Source organism: Spea bombifrons, chromosome 6, assembly GCF_027358695.1.
Source record: "Spea bombifrons isolate aSpeBom1 chromosome 6, aSpeBom1.2.pri, whole genome shotgun sequence".
Taxonomy (NCBI): Eukaryota; Metazoa; Chordata; class Amphibia; order Anura; family Pelobatidae; genus Spea; species Spea bombifrons.
In genome coordinates, this window is record NC_071092.1 from 42,748,333 (window position 1) to 42,766,033 (window position 17,701).

The 17,701-nt window shown below is 39.4% G+C and overlaps 1 protein-coding gene across 1 annotated transcript in view; it reads right to left on the reverse strand.

Annotated features, from left to right (window-relative positions):
- SLC6A9 (solute carrier family 6 member 9) overlaps positions 1-17,429 on the reverse strand; it is a 42,300-nt gene extending 24,871 nt beyond the window's left edge. The window contains exons 1-2 of the mRNA XM_053470086.1: positions 17,290-17,429; positions 5,866-6,014 (exon numbers count right to left, since the gene is read on the reverse strand). Of these exons, the coding sequence (XP_053326061.1) occupies positions 5,866-5,895 (30 nt within the window). The 5' untranslated portion in view covers positions 5,896-6,014; positions 17,290-17,429. The remainder of the gene's footprint in view (positions 1-5,865; positions 6,015-17,289) is intronic.
- Between the last annotated feature and the right edge of the window lie 272 nt (positions 17,430-17,701).

Here is a 17,701-nt window from a genome sequence, read left to right on the forward strand (position 1 = left end):
TCCACGCGTCCGGGCATAACACATGTAATGCTAACCAGCAAAGCTTCCCAGTGTGGCATCTACATCAGGGGTGCTACGATGTTACGTGTAACGTGTAACGTGTAACCAACACTACACTCTAAAACACCTTCTAAAAGATTGTTGGCCAGCGCAGACTGACTCTCTTTCTGATTAAATAGGTATTGTTACATTGTAGACAATTCCTTTAAAGTCTTATTAAGATGTTAATGCCCTATTGGAACAGCAGATGATTACTAAAGATTCTTACACCGAGAATGCCCCTTTCTTACAAACAAAGCACTAACTCTTTACCAAGTTGCTCAAGATTTTAGTGATGACCAAAAGTGGCACGGAACGGAAGTTATAAAGATTGTCAATTCAATACGGTAAATCAAAAAAAACAAATATGTTTGACATTAATTCTAGTTAACACATCTGCCTCCCAAACTGATATTTTTTTTTTGATTTACCAAGAGATAATTGCTCATTTAAAAGGCCAGAGAGGCTTTCCGCTCCGTCCAGCAGAGCACTGGCTGGGGGCAGAGGGCCAGATGTGATTTCCCTCACGGCGTTGTAGTGAGTCATAAAGATGTAAGTGCCGGCCAGTATTGCTTCGGGCCAGTGGAAAATACCTCTTCTGCCCGCAGCAGATGAACCCGGTCAAGGACAGACTGGGTCCTGGCACTTTTAATGTACCATATAGGACAAGATCGGGGGCGCGAGCGGAAAGGTACGTGGGGGGGGTGATTTGCCCAGTTGCCCATCGTCAAGTCTGGGCCCGGTCCCCGTGATAAATGCTCAGAGTGAAGCTTCAGATTATGGTCAGCTGTTTCTTGATGTGAGAGGCAAAAACCTCTAAGCTGGTGAGTCAGACGCATATAGCGATCGCTAAAATAAACCAGCGGGTGCGAGAGAGGCTACTAATTACGTGGAAACATTAGCATGACCTTGTGCTACCAAAAAGTTAAGTGTAGGGGTAGTTGCATGTAATTTGGGTTCATAAGACTCATAGGGGTGTTAATGTCTGCCTAGTTTGGCAGTAATAGGGTATTGTTTAAAATAAGACATTTCTGTTTAATTTGATTAAATATTCATAAAGTTTTGAAAATAAACATATGTAGCCTGGAGAATTTGGGGTATTTAATAATAATTATGGATATTTTGATCAGTAACCTTATTTGTGTTTCAGTTTTCAGCCTATAAACTAGTTGGTGGCCTATAGGATTGGCGTTTGGGCATGGGGTTGGTATGTAGTGGGGTTTTTACCCAACAGGCATTGTATGGAGTTAAGGTGGGCGTTATATTGCTAGGGTAGAATATCGGGGCAGTAAGAGATGGGAGGAAGGTGACACTGTTTAAGGAAAGGTTAACACATACGGACGAGGGAATGCTGTCTCAGCGCCCCCCGGAGGCAGGCTTTCCAGGTCATAGAACTGTTCTGCATGTTCGGATGACTGCATATGATAGTACCCATCTGTGGCTTTCAATTTAACCCCCTGAGGGCTGCTGATCATGGCTCAGGCTCATGCTTGTGCTGATCTCTCTCTCTCATTGGTAGAGACAGAAATAGTTGAGGATTAACCTCTTCCTTACAACAGGTTACAAACATGGATAATAAAGACCCAATAATGATGTATATCAACACCCATGCCAAAGTCTGCCACATTCACACTGAAGGTAACTGTTGGCTTTCCTTACATCAGTATTTATAAAATAGATTATTTATTTTATTTTGATTTGTATAGAACAATCATATGATATGATAAGACAAATATGATGAGATCCCAAACAAAATAACACAAGCTTTTCTATTTTTCAAATGTAACTCTTGATACATCTCCGTATGCTTTTTTTGGCAGTTTATATACAGACACCTGATAATGGGGGTCTTGGATTCTAAAAAGAACTGACCACCGATTTTAGACTCTTGGTAGAGGGAAGGACTCACTAATGAATGGAATCTGGCACAGGGACTAAAATTCTTCTAGCCGACTTGACTGATGTGACAGCTGGTTATGTTTTAAAATTCTGGAAGGTGCACTGATACAATAAAAGGGGTAATCGTCTAATTAGATCATAAAGCTAAAAAATAAGTTCAATATTGTTTATCTAGCAGATAAGGCCAAATTAAGGGACAGACTTAGGTGTAGCAATACAAAATACAAGAAATGTTAGAGGAATTAGAAAAGATCGCCAAGAGCCCCAAGGTCGGCACTGGAGAAATGGTTTAAGCCGTCGGTGGCAGAAACACATTAGGTGGACCTGTCACTTTTTCCAAATCTGACATCTTACAGCTCACTTAATAAACGTAATACCGATGTAACGGACGGCTCATCTATTAGGTTGAAACGTAGTGTTAGAATATCCTTAAAACCAGATAACCATTTCTAAGAAATGTCAAAGCAGCTTAAGGACCGTTATTAGGCTCCATCGAGTACGAAGAAGGTTTTTTTAAATTGACAGGTCCACTTTTTGAACTTTGCCTGCCTGATCCCGGGAATACCAGGACGGCACAGTCAATCCCCCAACTGTGAAGCCAGATGCTGTAGGCTGGAGAACATCGCGTTTGGGTAAAGAGAGGTCTCCTGGTAGGGGAGTGGAGGAGGTCACAACGAAAGCATGACCTCAGATAAAAGGCAGAACATGTGCTCAGCTAGTACATCCCGTGGACAAAAACAATAATTGGACACAAACAGGCACTCACATGCCCTCACTAATATAACACAAGGACACAAAAATCCTCAACATAAAACCACTGGTGTGTAAAACACATTTCTCGCGTATGGTTAAATAATATTCAATAATAATAAACACAGGATTTGGGAACAAACCTCAGGAATATATCTTGTATGTATAAATGTAATATCCCTATAAAAGATCACTGTTGGCCCTGGGCAGATTGGATATTGTGTTGTATGGTGAAAAAACACAATGTTTGTTGTATGTTGAGCAAAGAGATAAACCATTGTATTTATCTAGAAAATAATAAGGTTTAGAGGTCGATGTATAAAGCAAAATAACAAATATACAGCCAACATTCTATATATCCTGAAAAAGACCTTTTTTTAATATACATCATTATTAAAGGAGATGTATGAGATAAATACAATAACTAGTAAAACACAGGTGTACACTCCGAACCCTGTGAAAGAAAACATATGACATCAAGAGACGTACTGATTAACTTCTGTTGCTAAGAATACGTTCGGCAAACAACCACGTTGTATTTTTTTGTTTGTGTAACTTCCTCCTGATTCGGGGAAGAGAAATATTAGGAATTGTAACATTGCACAATTTGGAGAATCATCACTGGCATAGCCAATCAGGTCACATCTGACCCTGGGTGCACAGAATCCACAGATAATTTCCCACTCCTCTCCGACGTGTATTGATCCTGAGGTTAAGTTTGTACAATGAAAAACAGGGGCATTGGGCCATGTTTATAAGGAAGAACCTCCGGCAAAAAGTGCAAAGTCTGGTGCGATCACAAAAATAATTGCTCCACATTTAGACCTTTGCTCTTGAATACCTTTCAGGTGGTACAGACGCCTGCTAGGGTCTTCATGGGGACAACTTTACAATTGGGCAAACAAGCCTATGGTTACAAAAACACATGCGAGACACCATTAGGGCTGAGGTTTCGGACTATTATTTTTTATGTTAAAATTAAAAAAAAAAAAAAGACGAGCACTGAAAAGTTAGCTACGGTATCTATAGAAGATCTCAACTTTTTGGTCCTTACAAAATTACAAGGCGGTAGCTTTATATGAAAAAGGAAGGGAGGATTGGTGAGATAAAACTTTGGAGCTAGTGGACCTTGTCTTATTCCTTCATTCGAATGCAATGTGCATTTTTACATTCTATGTGAGAATTCCGACTTTTATACTCATTGCTTCTTGTATCGAGTCAGCCCATGATAACAATTTTACAAGGGTATCAAAGTTAAGCTGGGGAAGAACATAAGAATAAAGCACACCAGATGAAGAACATCAAGGACATTCTATCCTGTTTGCTCTATAAAGAGACGGCTTGAAGGACTTGGGAGTAGAGACCTGGGTGACCCATTACTTTGTAAATTGTAAGATATTTTGTGTAATAAATGCTGTTTACTTGAATCCATCTTCATTGCTCTATTAGGTCAAAGGTCTGATCCAAAGTTCTGATCTTTTGTGAAGGGGAATTGATTTTGCTACATAAGCTGGAACAAGTTTATTTTATATTTTGCAGAGGTGGATTTGTTGTTGGACATTATTTTTGAGCATATATTTAGCTCACAGCTTCACTTTTCCATAAGAGGATCCTTGCACCAGCAAACATAACCATAGCACAAGGGTACCATAGTGAGCATTGAGCAAAACTTTATGCAGTAGCCCATGATAAGCCCCCAAACAGAATTCTAAACATTTACAAAGATCTGCTTAACAAGGAAACTTTATTTTACAGCATACACAAAAATATACTGCCTTGGGCAGGTTTCCTTCTTAGGATGTACTTCACGTAAGGCTGAAGTGCCATCAATATCCAGCTTTTGCCTCTCAAGGTGACAGCAGTGTCAGAAGATGCATCTTGTGATGTTTTCCCTTAATTCTTGTGACACATCTTGGGGAAAATATAGCAACACAAGAGACAAGGTTTGCCACCGTCCCACCTAGACCACTTGGCTAGCAGGCCATGATCAGAACAGTTAAGCCACTGCATTTCCAAACATGATACAACTAGGGGAAAGTTCACCATTCTATGACCCCTACTTCTTACATAATCTATAAGAACAGATAGAATAAATTAATTTACCTCATTCCCACATCCAAAGCTTTAAGAATTTGCACAAAATGAATTCCCTCATAGCTTTTACCGCTCACCCCACCACTTTCCGGTTTCCTCTCTGTGTATTTAAACCGTGACTGCTAAACATGTATAGAAGCGGATGTTTGATTTTCCGCCGTAATCTTTTACTCTCGCATGTGAGTTTTTTTTTAAAAAAATTGTCCATCTGTCACGTGCTAGATTCAAAGAGCCATGAATGAGGAGGTTAAGGCGGAATTGCGTGTCAGCATGTTACGTGCGTGGTTACTGGGTGGGGTGATTTCTGAGTTATCTGGTCACTTTCCCAGTTACACCAAGAGACATCTGCCTTGGATGATAAAGGGAGCGAATGCCAGAGGTCTCCCTGTGGTACCCATAACCCCCTTATACACTGTTTAAGTCACAGAGACAGAACGCTCCTGCATCCTCTGAGTTTACGAAACGGAACTCTACCTACAGAATATGTGAGATCTACTTACCATGTGCGCTCCAATTATATTGCTTGTCAGTTGCCCTAAATTTGCAATTACCCCCCCCTTCATTCTGCCCTCTAACTTTTTCAAGTTCTGTAAAATTCTACACATTGATACACTGTAACAATGATAAAGTAAATAGAGAACAAATACAATTGCAATGCAACTGATAAAAACCAGCATATAGAAAGATGTCTTCAATCCACTAAACTCTGGGCCTTAACTACTGAGATAGGAGGCTAAAACATGGACCCTCTAAAGTGAACAAATACATTATTTCTTTGGGTAGTAAACTTAGAGATGCCGGAAACTCAGGAGCTTTGGCAGGTACCGATGACATCACGCTAAAATCGTAAAGTCTGTTGGGTTATGGGTTTAACTGATCTGAGGAAACTGCAGTCATGTTCACGTTAGTTAATAATTACTAAATACTAAAGCCTTTTAAAACATCATCTAGTGCTCATAAACTGAGAAGCGGAATTGCTAAAAAATGAGAAAAAAATAAAAAAGGTTCACCAAATAGACTCCGATATGTCTCCTCCCGCTAGCCTGTCATGTTGGTGAGATGAACTTATTCCAAATCACTTACCAACATCCTCTCACCGCATTTCTCACTCATGGTCCTCCCAGGGGGTACTTTCTTAGGTAGGAGTTACAAGTTCTGTCACTTCTTCTTGAGCCTGCCTTGAGTTTCAGAAGGAGTTGCTGGTTTGTTTTTTAGTAGTTCAGTTTTCTGAGCTGAAAAGAAACCAGATTGTTACTCTGTGTCCTGTACATTCCCTTTATTATACTGTAAACTGTGGAGTATACAAATAATATTAAACACACGTACACATATATTACAGGCATCAAGAAAACACTAGCTGTGAAGGTAAAGCATGCCACGCCTTTATAGTACGTCAAGGGGCAGCATCCATTAGGAGTGTAACAGCCCCTGAATGATAGAGGGTTATTTTCCCTCGCTTCCTAATAGCCTGCAGCGAATGATGCTAGTGATGTTCCTGGCTTAATCTAAAGAAATCTGGGAGCCACATTGACCCTACCCAATCAGCCATGGCCCATAGACGTAAGGGTACACTCCAGTCATCATATGCATATTATGTGCATTCAAACACATAGAAGGAGTCATAATAATCCTGTGCCAATATTAACAGTTTCCACCTGTTTTCAGCCATTATAGAAACATTGGACTGTCCCTCTAATGATAAAACGCAGAAAAGATAAACCCCAAAAAATCATTGCTGAATATTGTCCATAGTGGGGGGGGTTCTGATACACAATTTTTTTCCCCAGTGTCCAAACAAGATTTGGTAGTCATTTGGAAGCCTCGTAGATATCATAAAGTGCAAGGAGTTTACCCACTTGGAATACAAAGAACATTTTATATCTGGAATTCCCCACATTTTGTTTATAAAAGTTTTAAAAACCATATACCCCCCCCCCCCGTGTGTTTTTAGCCAGACCACATCATCTCATCATTATTCGCTCTTTTTGCCACGAGGCTCGCTGTATACCCTCAACTCAAAACTATAATGATCATGTCATGCTCTATATGTACAACCGAATGAAAACTGTGCCTAATAAACTGATTACACAACCCCACTGCGATGGTCAGAATCAAACAGACGCATGTACTGCTTAACGGGTTTTAAATTACGTTAACGAACTAAACAGCTGACATGGAAAACAAATATTCAATGTCATGGCTGACAGCACAGGAATGAGAAATTCCTAAGCGCCTGTAAAATGTTTATTTTCTTTGGGAATATTTTTGGAATATCTGAAAAGAGGGGACACCACAAAGAGAGTCTTGTTAGACTTCTGCTTGGACCATTGCGGCACTGAATGTTTGACACCGGTCCACCGTTCACTTTTGCTGATATTGGGATGTATTAGAGCATTATACTGTGTTTTTCTGGATGAAAGTTGTAGTAGGGCAACATTCTCAGAAATAAAAAAAGCTGTTTGGCTTAGATTTGTCTGGCAAATGTATATTTGACGGCGTGCTAGTGTGCTGCTTGGCTGGGCTCATCAGTATCTGTATCAGTATCTGGAACTTAAAGGGTACTAACATTTGTTCAAAGCTAATAACACCACTAACTTCTCTGTTTTTATCTGTTCTTACACGACAAGCACTTTCTAAGAACCCTCCACCATGAAATAACAGAATTACGAAATCACAAGACTGGATCGACAAATCCTGACAGTCAGGGCTACTAAGAATATTAGGCAACTAGAAGGCTTGAATGTTTTACAGAAATCTTCTGAAAATCTTCCAAGATCTTCCAAATTATGGCGGGTGGGAGACTATTGTCACTCACTAGGTGACTGCTTCAGTGTAACAAATGTTGGGTGTGTTTGGTTTATCACTTTATTTTCTTTTATTACAACTTTACCATTAAAACAATAAAGACGTTAAAAAAATGGTCTTAAATAGGTCACCTTACTCCTAGAGACATTTGAAAGCTCAGAAGATTGAAAGCACAACATGTGATCTTCATCAATGGAACTAATAAACCCATTATTCAGTTTTATTAATTATCTTATGGTTGTGCATATCATCCCGGTGTACACACAAGTGTTTTTAGTAATTTGGACGCCTTTTAGACTTCATGCAGTGAAAGTAGATGAGATTTAGCCACTTTGAATCACGTTTCAAGGAAACAATACGTGGAGGTACAAAGGCATTAGGGACTTTAAGCGCAATAATAATAATAATAATAATTATTATTATTAAGTAATAGAATGGCATGAGGTTTGATAGTTCTTTCGTACTCCCCATTCTTGGTGTGCCTTATTTTGATACTCCGTTTGTCAGGTTCTGACATATCCACCCCGTTGGGCAGAAGTCACTATGCAAGCCTTTTGCTTGTTTATTCTGGGTCAAAATAATCTTCTAAGCTTACATGGTTCATGTATAACCCTTGTTTAGAGAGACGGTTTCTTTTATCTATAAAAAAAATATCCCTGGAACTAAAACCATAACAAATATGTTGTTTGTCAGGACTTCCAAGGGGCTGAGACAAAGTAAATATCACCAGCTAATGTTAGTGGCAAAGAGGACACAGAAGCTGCCAAATTTCTGACGCAGGATTCAAACACACACAGCCAACCTCAGCTCTATATAAGGTTCTACAGAATACGGCCAATAGCTTGGCAGTGCTGAGATCGGCAGGGTCATGGCAGCTTGATAACCCAGCTCCAACAGGTTTGTGGCAACCGTTCAAAGACATCTGTCTTACCATGAACACTGTGCCCGGCCTCGGGGCGCCTGGAACAAAATGAAGGTCACACACCTTGCTGCTGGTGGCAGACGGTGGAAAACAAAGGCCAACCCAACAGCCTGTACTGGGATGAGCTGGGCCATTTTTCCAGAGCTTGGTATAATATCAAGATTAAAATACAAAATTACAAATGTCTTTTTAGTATACACAGTATAATCTGATTTGTAAAGGATCTTAAACCATACGCTTGTAATGCGTCTCGTAAACGGCTTAGTTTTGGTAATAACGTTTTAAAGATCCTAATTGAAAGCGGTCGCTGACTCTGCGCCAGCCAAAAGAATCAAAGACTGAGGCTTCCCCTGGAGACCATGTGGAAGCGAACCAAAGGGAAAGAACTGGAAAGAGATCAAACGTGACGTGCCAGGCTTGGTGTGGAGGTCCAGATGAGAGTGCAGAGTGCCATGTGTGCCTGGCCCCGTTGGAGATATGTCTAGGATGCTGCTGCAAATCAGCAGTTCTGTTCTTTTGGATTGACGAGTATTACCTGTATCCGGTGAGAGTAAGGAAAAGACAGTATGGTACCTGCCATCATGACCATGCCACCCATGCCTACTTCATTGAGCACAGAACAAACTGAGGGATGTCACATATTAATATCAGCAATATTCATTAATAACGCGATGGTTGAGCATCACTCTGTTTGACAAAAACATTTCATTTACATATTTATTAAAACTGTAGAAACATGATATCTCTATAATAAGACAGACTTGGGTAACTTAGTCACTGTGGTGTCTCGGCGAGAGGAGCGGGAGGATTCCCTGCCGCAATTTCCATTTAGGCTAAAAAAAAATTGTGTCTAACTACATAATGTGCAATGTTGCTATTGTCATGTAATAGAAATGTTTTTTCTAACACTGTTGGTTACAGTAGCATTGATACATCGTTGATTTGGCTTTTCATTTTTAAACAATTCCGGTAAGTTTTGCAATGAGCATTAACAAAAGTCAGGGTCAGACCTTAAGTAAGGTTGGAATATATTTCTCCCGGCCTGAAGTTAGTCCGGGACACTTGTACGTCAGTTTCTCTAGCGTTGAAAAGGCAGTATAATAACAAAACATATTTGCTGATCTTTTAACCCTTTTTTTTCCAGGACTGCCTCTCCTCTACTGATAACCAGGTCTTCTAAAAACAGAGACTAATATGTCCTTCACTCCTTGCCTATTCCGACCCCAGCCGTCTAATATCCCTATAGTCTGAACCCTAGTCTTTGTGAACATGGACGAAGTGGATTTTCAAGATAATAGCATAGACATTTTAAATTGATTCACGATGTATATTGTGTGATTCTGTGCATATGATGGAACGTAAATCTCTGGCAGGTCTGCAGCCTTTGAGTTTGGCACTTCTGTTCTTAGGTATCGGAGACACGGAGACCTTTCGAGCGGCTGAAAGAAGCATCTCCAGTTCTGTTATTCCATGGAGTTAAAGGGATAAATGATTCCCACGTGTACATGTATTCCACAGAAAGCTTTAAAACTAGAAAGGCTTTTCTTATGGGAGCTTTGCAACACTAAGATTATTTTAGCCTGCCATATCTGTAATATTCTTATCAAAATATCAAAAAGAATTTCAACAGGGTTTATGATAAAACTCTCAGCGACCCCTTTAACATCTTCGGTTCCAGTAAGAATATATTCAAAAGCCTTGCCCGCTTACAACAGTACAACTGATTCTCCTGATTTTATACACCAAATTAATCCATGATTACGTTACACTGAAGAGTCACAATGGAGAGTGACTCTTTTTACTGTAAGATGAGTAAAGTGATAACTACTTTCACTTAAGTGAGAATGCCTGGTATCCACCCTATGGCATGCTGAGCTTCAATAATTGGGATAAAACAGGTGACAACTTGTCTATTACAAAGTGATTGAGTCTCTGAGATCGACGAGCTCAAGGGTCTCAGGTCAGCTAATTTTGAATTCTCCCTGAAACCACTTTTTTTTTTAAATGCTATGGTCAGAAGGTCATAGAAAGAGCTCGACTTACACTAAAACTTTAAAGACCACAACTACTCGTGCTTCCTAATAACACACCCTTGGGTATGCTAAAGGTATGACTCCTATCAGGGCTAAACAGACAGCAGGCCAGGGACATGCCTGAGGGTTTCCCATAGACTTGCATTCTCAAAAATGGTGACAAGCTGTTTAGCTCTTTTTACTTAGTTTTCAAGAAACTGTCAAAGGGCCATTGATTAGAAAGACGAGAAGACTTGTCAGCTGTGGGTTTGCTCAGGAACACATGGTATAGAATAGGTATCTATATAAAATGACACAACGGGGCTTTTGGAATTTCCCAATCTAGTGATTTTCCTCCATGAAAAACAGTTTTAAAACAGGTTTGCTGCATTCATTAGACAATGTGTTTGGTTTATAGCGTAGAATGCAGACATCAGTCTCCTGTGCAGCATCGTTTTGTGGTTACCATCTTCCTGTTTACGATCCCTTAGACCGGCGGCCAGGAACAGGTAGCTCATCTCCTAGCTCTTAGTAGCCCACGCTAATCTGCCGCAACTTCATCGCAAAGACAAGCACACTCATTATCTGATGATGGTGGGTATGTGTTATCTGTATGTTTAATATATTAAAACAATAACGATTAAAACACAATATATCCTCAACAAAGAGTTTTATTTTTTAGCGTATGTTTTGTTCGATCCATCAAAGGTTTTCATTGCTCATTATATCTAGAACCTCCTTCTTTAATTTCCATATCCCCGGATTCTAATAACAAAGTGACATTCAAGGGCTCACTAGGGCCGGATGTGATTATCAATAACTCATGTGATCAGTTCCAATGACAGCACTCTGCACAGAACATCTGTCATGTGATGTTGGGCTAAAAGGTCTAAAAAAGCCCTTAATAAAGGTCACGTAATTGATATTTCTGTGTTCTCTGTTAAAAAGGATAGTTCAATCATGTCTATGTCAAGAGTCCCTTCCCCTTTCACTTGTGAACAACAATATAGTCAATAATATATATATATATATATATATATATATATATTATATAATAAGAAGATCTAACCATCAACAAGCTGACAATAAAACTACATTCAAGAAGTTACAAATGCATTCTATGTGATATACATTGATCTAAAACTATCCACTCTGCGTTATGTTGTACTTAAAACTCAATCTGATCATAAAGCATATTTGCCTTAAAGTGAACACTGACGTAATCAAGCTTTCTTCTCATAAAACTTCAACCTCCAATGTGAACTGCTTCCCTGTTGGAGCCGTATCTCAATGATTAACGCACAAAATGATCATGTAAACTGTTTTTGAACCCGTTGATTTTCATTAGAAGGCTCATATGTAAGCCGAGATAATACGTCAGCAGGACTTTGAAGGAATGTCCAGCTGCGTATAGGTTCTGTGTCCAATATAAAATTGGAACTTTTATGAATCAGAAAAAGCCTACCTATGTCATGCGGAAGCCAAATTGTGGCATTTGACACCATTTCCGAAGCTTGCTTGTCTATCCTTTACACGTGGTTTTTAATGATACGTTATACTAGGTTTAAACATTAACTCAACAGAAGGAATGAAAGCTATGAGGGAGCCTCTCGAGACAATATGTTGGGCCATCGCACGTGTCACAAGGTGACAATATTCAAGGAGGGAAAGAGGCTTTAGAGGAACAAACCCCAAGTTGCTCTAAGTTTGCGAACAGGTTCTTTCCCCGTGTGTTCACTTATAGAATTATCAGTTCAAGAGGTAACCCCTTTTTTACTGGCCCAACAAACTCTTTCTGTAGCCCAACTGATTCCTGATATTTTATAGGCTGTGGGTTCTTTAAAACCATTAGATGATGGATCAGAGACATACTCTCCACTAACTTGGCTTTCAACCATTCAAAGGAACATAGAAATGTTAAGGCACCCGTAAAAAGAATGCTTATTGCAAGGGGATGCAATAATGTAGCCCATATGGACAAAAAGATATTATTATATAAATTCAACATTTTCCTTAATTTATACATATCACTGGAATTTAATTTTAAAGGATCAATTGTATCCACAAACAGTAATTATACCACTTGAACATAATACACACACAAAAATGGGGAAAGGGTATAAATAGCATTTAAACTGCTTATTGTATGTATGTATAAAGTAATTAACACATGCGGTTCATTAAATTCCAGGTGCATTTATACAAAACAAACATTAAATGAGAAGACAGCTGCACATATACCTACGGCTGACCTAGCTTTTTAATGAAATCCTCATTTTTTACGGCTAATAACTATAGTCAGTGGTCTGTTCTCTCCACGTGAAAAATAGAATAACTGTGTCAGCTTAACTATGGGTTCAAATCTTTGTAAAATCCTACTTCTGTTTTATTTTATGTTTTTCTCAACAGGACTGACCAAAGAAAGTATTTCATCCACCACATGCAGAAATGAACTTAATATACATAAAACAAAATATCAGCGCTTGCCATTTTAAAGATCTCTTCTAGGAATGGAATGGATGTTGTTTAATCTATTTAATAAAAGTATAATGGTACCTTTAAAAAAAATAGATATAGAGATTGGGTCTTATTAAAAGGAAAATGATTGGGAAAAATAAAAAATTACCATGGAAACCAACTGAATTTTTAAGTTCATTGTTCCAGATTTAACACAGAATGGATTTGTATACAATATGGCCAAATTATTCCGTGAATTGAGTAGAAACCATACAAAAAAAGGTTTGAAAAACAAGTAATGTTGTCATAATATATAAAGGTTGACAATTAAGTTTTGAGTTACCAATTTCTGGAAGTACTTAATAATAAACCCGCTATTTACTAAAGGTTCTATATCCTATAGCTGATGGATGAGATTTGGTTGCATTTGGTTTGACCATTTCTCGGCATCTCGGCATCTCTGATTCAGATTGCCATCTAAATTATTATTATCTTATATTTACATGGCGCCAACAATTTCTGTAGAGCTTCGTCCATACAGACTAAGGTAAACTCACGCGCTAGAGGACTATTGTCTACAGATCTCGGGAATTAGGAACAGATCATGGTGGTCCTTCCTTATTCAGTAGATAAATCAGTACCGGAATTAACTTGGTAAATCTGATGTCCATCATAATACCTGCTTTTTCTGTCGGTTTGTAAAAATAGATTTGCCTACCAAATGTATACAAAAAAATGGGAATTCTATTGCTGAAAAATCTGCCTAATTTGGCATGTCAACCCAAATACCTTCACACTTTCACTGACGGCCATAAATCTAGAACGTCAATTAAATTTAAATGCTAATCTATTATATTCATGGTCTGATAGTTACAACTTAATGGGGTAATTACTAAAACTGTTGGCTATATCGTATCATATCCTACAATTGTTTGACAACACAATAAAGTAAAACCACATAGAATTATAGGAACATTTTTGGGTAAGGAGTGTAGCATTCTGCTCCTACATGTTTCGATAAGATGCAATGTGTCGGTATGCGACTTCAGCTGATATGAACATGGAGGAAACTTTAATATTATTTTAATATGTTTATTTTCAGTGTAAAGATGACGTTTGCTTAATTTTAATCTTAGAGAAAAGAGCCGGATAAATATAAAATGTTGGCAACAGTTTTATGGTGCCCCACAATTATTTGGGTGTGTTACTGTAAATTCAATAGATTCAATAGATTTTGCAAATTATCTGATTTGTTTTTTCTTCTCCGCGCCAGATCTGAAAAGACCCTAGAGGAGATTCCAGAGCCGACGTGTACGGGCAACCGACTCACATATGTTGTTTTTCTATTAATGCAACCCTTCCAATGCGATATATATTGTCCCTGGCTTTAAATGGGTTAACAATATAATATTATTTCATTTTAGTTAGCAAAAGTATCTAGAAGCGTATGGGAAATCCGTGCAACATGCGCTACCTGAGCTATAATTAAGGCAAAACGAGAGATAAGGCTGCTCCTGTCAATCACAATGTTAACAGAATGGACAAGAATCACATTATTATTACATGTTATTTACAGAGCGCCGGTAGATTCTGCACAGTTATTATACCCACAACTATCAAAGAGAATTTATCTCTGGAAAATGTCAAGGCTTGGGATTTTTTGGGAAGTTAGACATTGTCATGCAGCGGTTCCGGCGAAAGATCAGGATCAATCTCCCTCCATCTCCCTTATCAAGCCCCTAGGGGCAAACCCATGGGACCACCTTCTGTATTGATAGGATAATGTATTCTAGACAGTATCAGTAACACATATCAGTTTTCCCAATACTGGATCAAAAAAACTTAATTAACATGGAAATTAAACCAAGCTGCAAAGCACTGCATTTACACGGACAGAACAATAAACTAGATAACTTAGCCCAAGGTTAAAAACAAAAATATGCGTGGACAAAAACAGCACTTTATATCTAAATGCCACCAGAACGGGTTCAATGTTACCAAAAATCGATTTGGGTTAATTTTATCAGGGCTGTTCATACAAAGTTATATATTGGTACCATATATTACTTTATTGAGAGGGTGGTGGATAGGTGGAGCCGTTTCCCAGAATAAGTGGTAGAGGAATACAGTGATGGAAGTGAAACACGTGGGGTTAGCATACAGCTATACTGAATCTAAGAGGGGACCAAGGACTTTACAGGAAAAGTGATGGTCCGAATGGCTCTTATTTGTCATTTTATGTTTCGATGAAAAGACAAGGTTTCCTATAAAGCTATAATTATATGAGAAGGTAATAACTGCTACAAAACAAATCAAGCCAAAAAAAGTGAGCCTCCGGCTCTGTTCCCAAGATCCCCAACTAACACTAGAAACACTTGTCATAGTTTAGGATGCTGGCTGAGACTCATATGAGTTGTAGCCGCACAAAGGCCGGACAGCTGCTGGCCATGCACAGTTAAATCCAGAGAATTCACTTGATCCAAAGACACTATGGGCACCCTTTAAATGCAATCAGCCTCTCTGACAAGGGCTTAACCCTTTCTTCTTTGCATAGTGCAGGTCAGCACTCAAATGCCACTCTGCATAACCCCTATTGCCCAGATCAGCTCATGCACTCCCCTCTGGTCAAGAAATAGTTAACAATACATTTTGCTCAGAAAGAGAGGTAATTGGCTGATAGATTCATCATAGAAAATACAGAGTTTCTATTTTTGGGGGGGTAATCGTTTATATGCACACCCCATGCATAAGGGTCCACTGTACCCTTAAGCCCACTGCAAGGAGATGCACAGCCCACGGATTATTAATAAACAGAAGTCAGCTCCCACTAGTGTAAGTTACATCAGCTGCCACGTGTTCTCCAATTCCTGTATTGAATTGACAGGCCCCTCCCCCTACACATGTTATGGAAAGTTACAAGAGAGAATGATACGGTCCTGCAGCGAGCTTATTACCGAAAAGTGACTCACCCCACAACACTGGATCCCCCCACAGCTCCATCCACGACCTTGTATCGCTGAGGCAAGGCTGATGACCTCAAATAAAATCTGCGATCGTGGAATGCTATACAGTAGATCCAGCGGAGCAATACAATGTAACACTTACACATGTAACATATACACCGATCTGTGGCTTCCCACCGCTGTGAACCCAAACAAGATGTGATGACACAATGTACCCTCCTGCAGACATCCCAAAACCAGCCTTCTGGACTTAAAATAACAAGGCTATTCAGTTAAATATATAATGTGTGACACTATGGGTTAACAGATCCCCTGCTTTCTCCATACCCCCCAAGTCTTAAGCCTTAGAATGTTGGCAATTAGTTAAAAATAAATTGAAGGAGAAATGATCCTGGAGATGATCAGAGATCCCTGATCACTTCTCATTCAGGATGCTCTAACGAGAAACCGAAAATAAGGCATTTTTTTATGATCCTCCCATATGGCCCATGGGTTCTTCACCAAGAAACAACCTGTACAGTATTTGGTATACAGTACAAACTGTAAGGACTTCCTCCTCTATCTGCCCCACCTCCTGCCCATGGGGTATGTAAATAGTTACAGGAAATGTACATTAATGCTTTAGATTTCTCAGAAAAAAAGGAAGAAAAAACAAACAGCAGAAAATATCAGGTACATTAGAAAACATGTAACCCACCAGTTAGAATTGATGTACTGGGACCTACAGTTATATTATAAATTGTATATGTGATTGTGTATATGTCAAGTATATTACATGTATATGCGCCACATTGAATGTTTATGGGAAAATAATATACAGCATGTCGCAATATGTAAATATGCCAGACCGTGTATGTAAATGAGATGCAGATCAGTGTTTAAAATGCTCAATGCATTCATAATCCAGACGTCTGAGTTTATTGTATACAATAATAAGTCAGATGAGATGTATACCTGTGAGTGTGCATTTGTATCAGTGCACAAGCCCTGTGTGCAGTTATTGTTTAATGGCATGTATACTGGCACTATGCAGATCTCTAGTATGTTGACATTTCTATGGATACAGGTATGTCTCTGCACTGGCTGCTAGAATGAGTGCCTGCTGTATGTAATATATGGATGGGTACGGGGTATTTACCGTATATGCCCGTATGCATTGGAATGTAGCAGGTATGCGTGCGATGTATACGAGCTTTAGCCTTTACTAGATCGGAGTGTGCATAGTTGGTCTAACTTCTTCTCCTACAGCTATTAACCCCTTCTTGGCTTGGGGGAGCTTCTTCTTCATCGCAAGCAGCTCCTGCCGCGAAAGGGTTAAAGCCCCCCAGCCCCCCCCCCCCCTTCTTACCATGCTGCAGAGGTCTGAGCTCCTTCGCTCCAGGAGGACAGCGGTGAGCGCACTGGATGGCAACTGTCAACGTGAGAGGGGTTTTCTTAAAGCGAAGTTGCATCAGCTTGCAAAGGACGGCCCAATTTTAGGAGATCTCCGCCTGCTCCCCTTTCAGCTTCTCGCCGAGCTCCTCCTTTCGGTATCTGCTGCTGCTGCTGTGGTTTGTGGGGTAGAGAGGAAAGAATGGGGAAGTTAAGAGACCTTTGTTTCCAGGCAGCATCAGCTTAGGACCACCATCGATCTGTGAGGGAAGTGAGTGATGCCCCCTACTTCTTCACATATATTTAGATGTATTGCATTCTTTAGTTTATGTTTAAGTAATTGGTTGCATAGATGCTCATTTCATGTAGCCTAAGGAAAGTGTACCGTT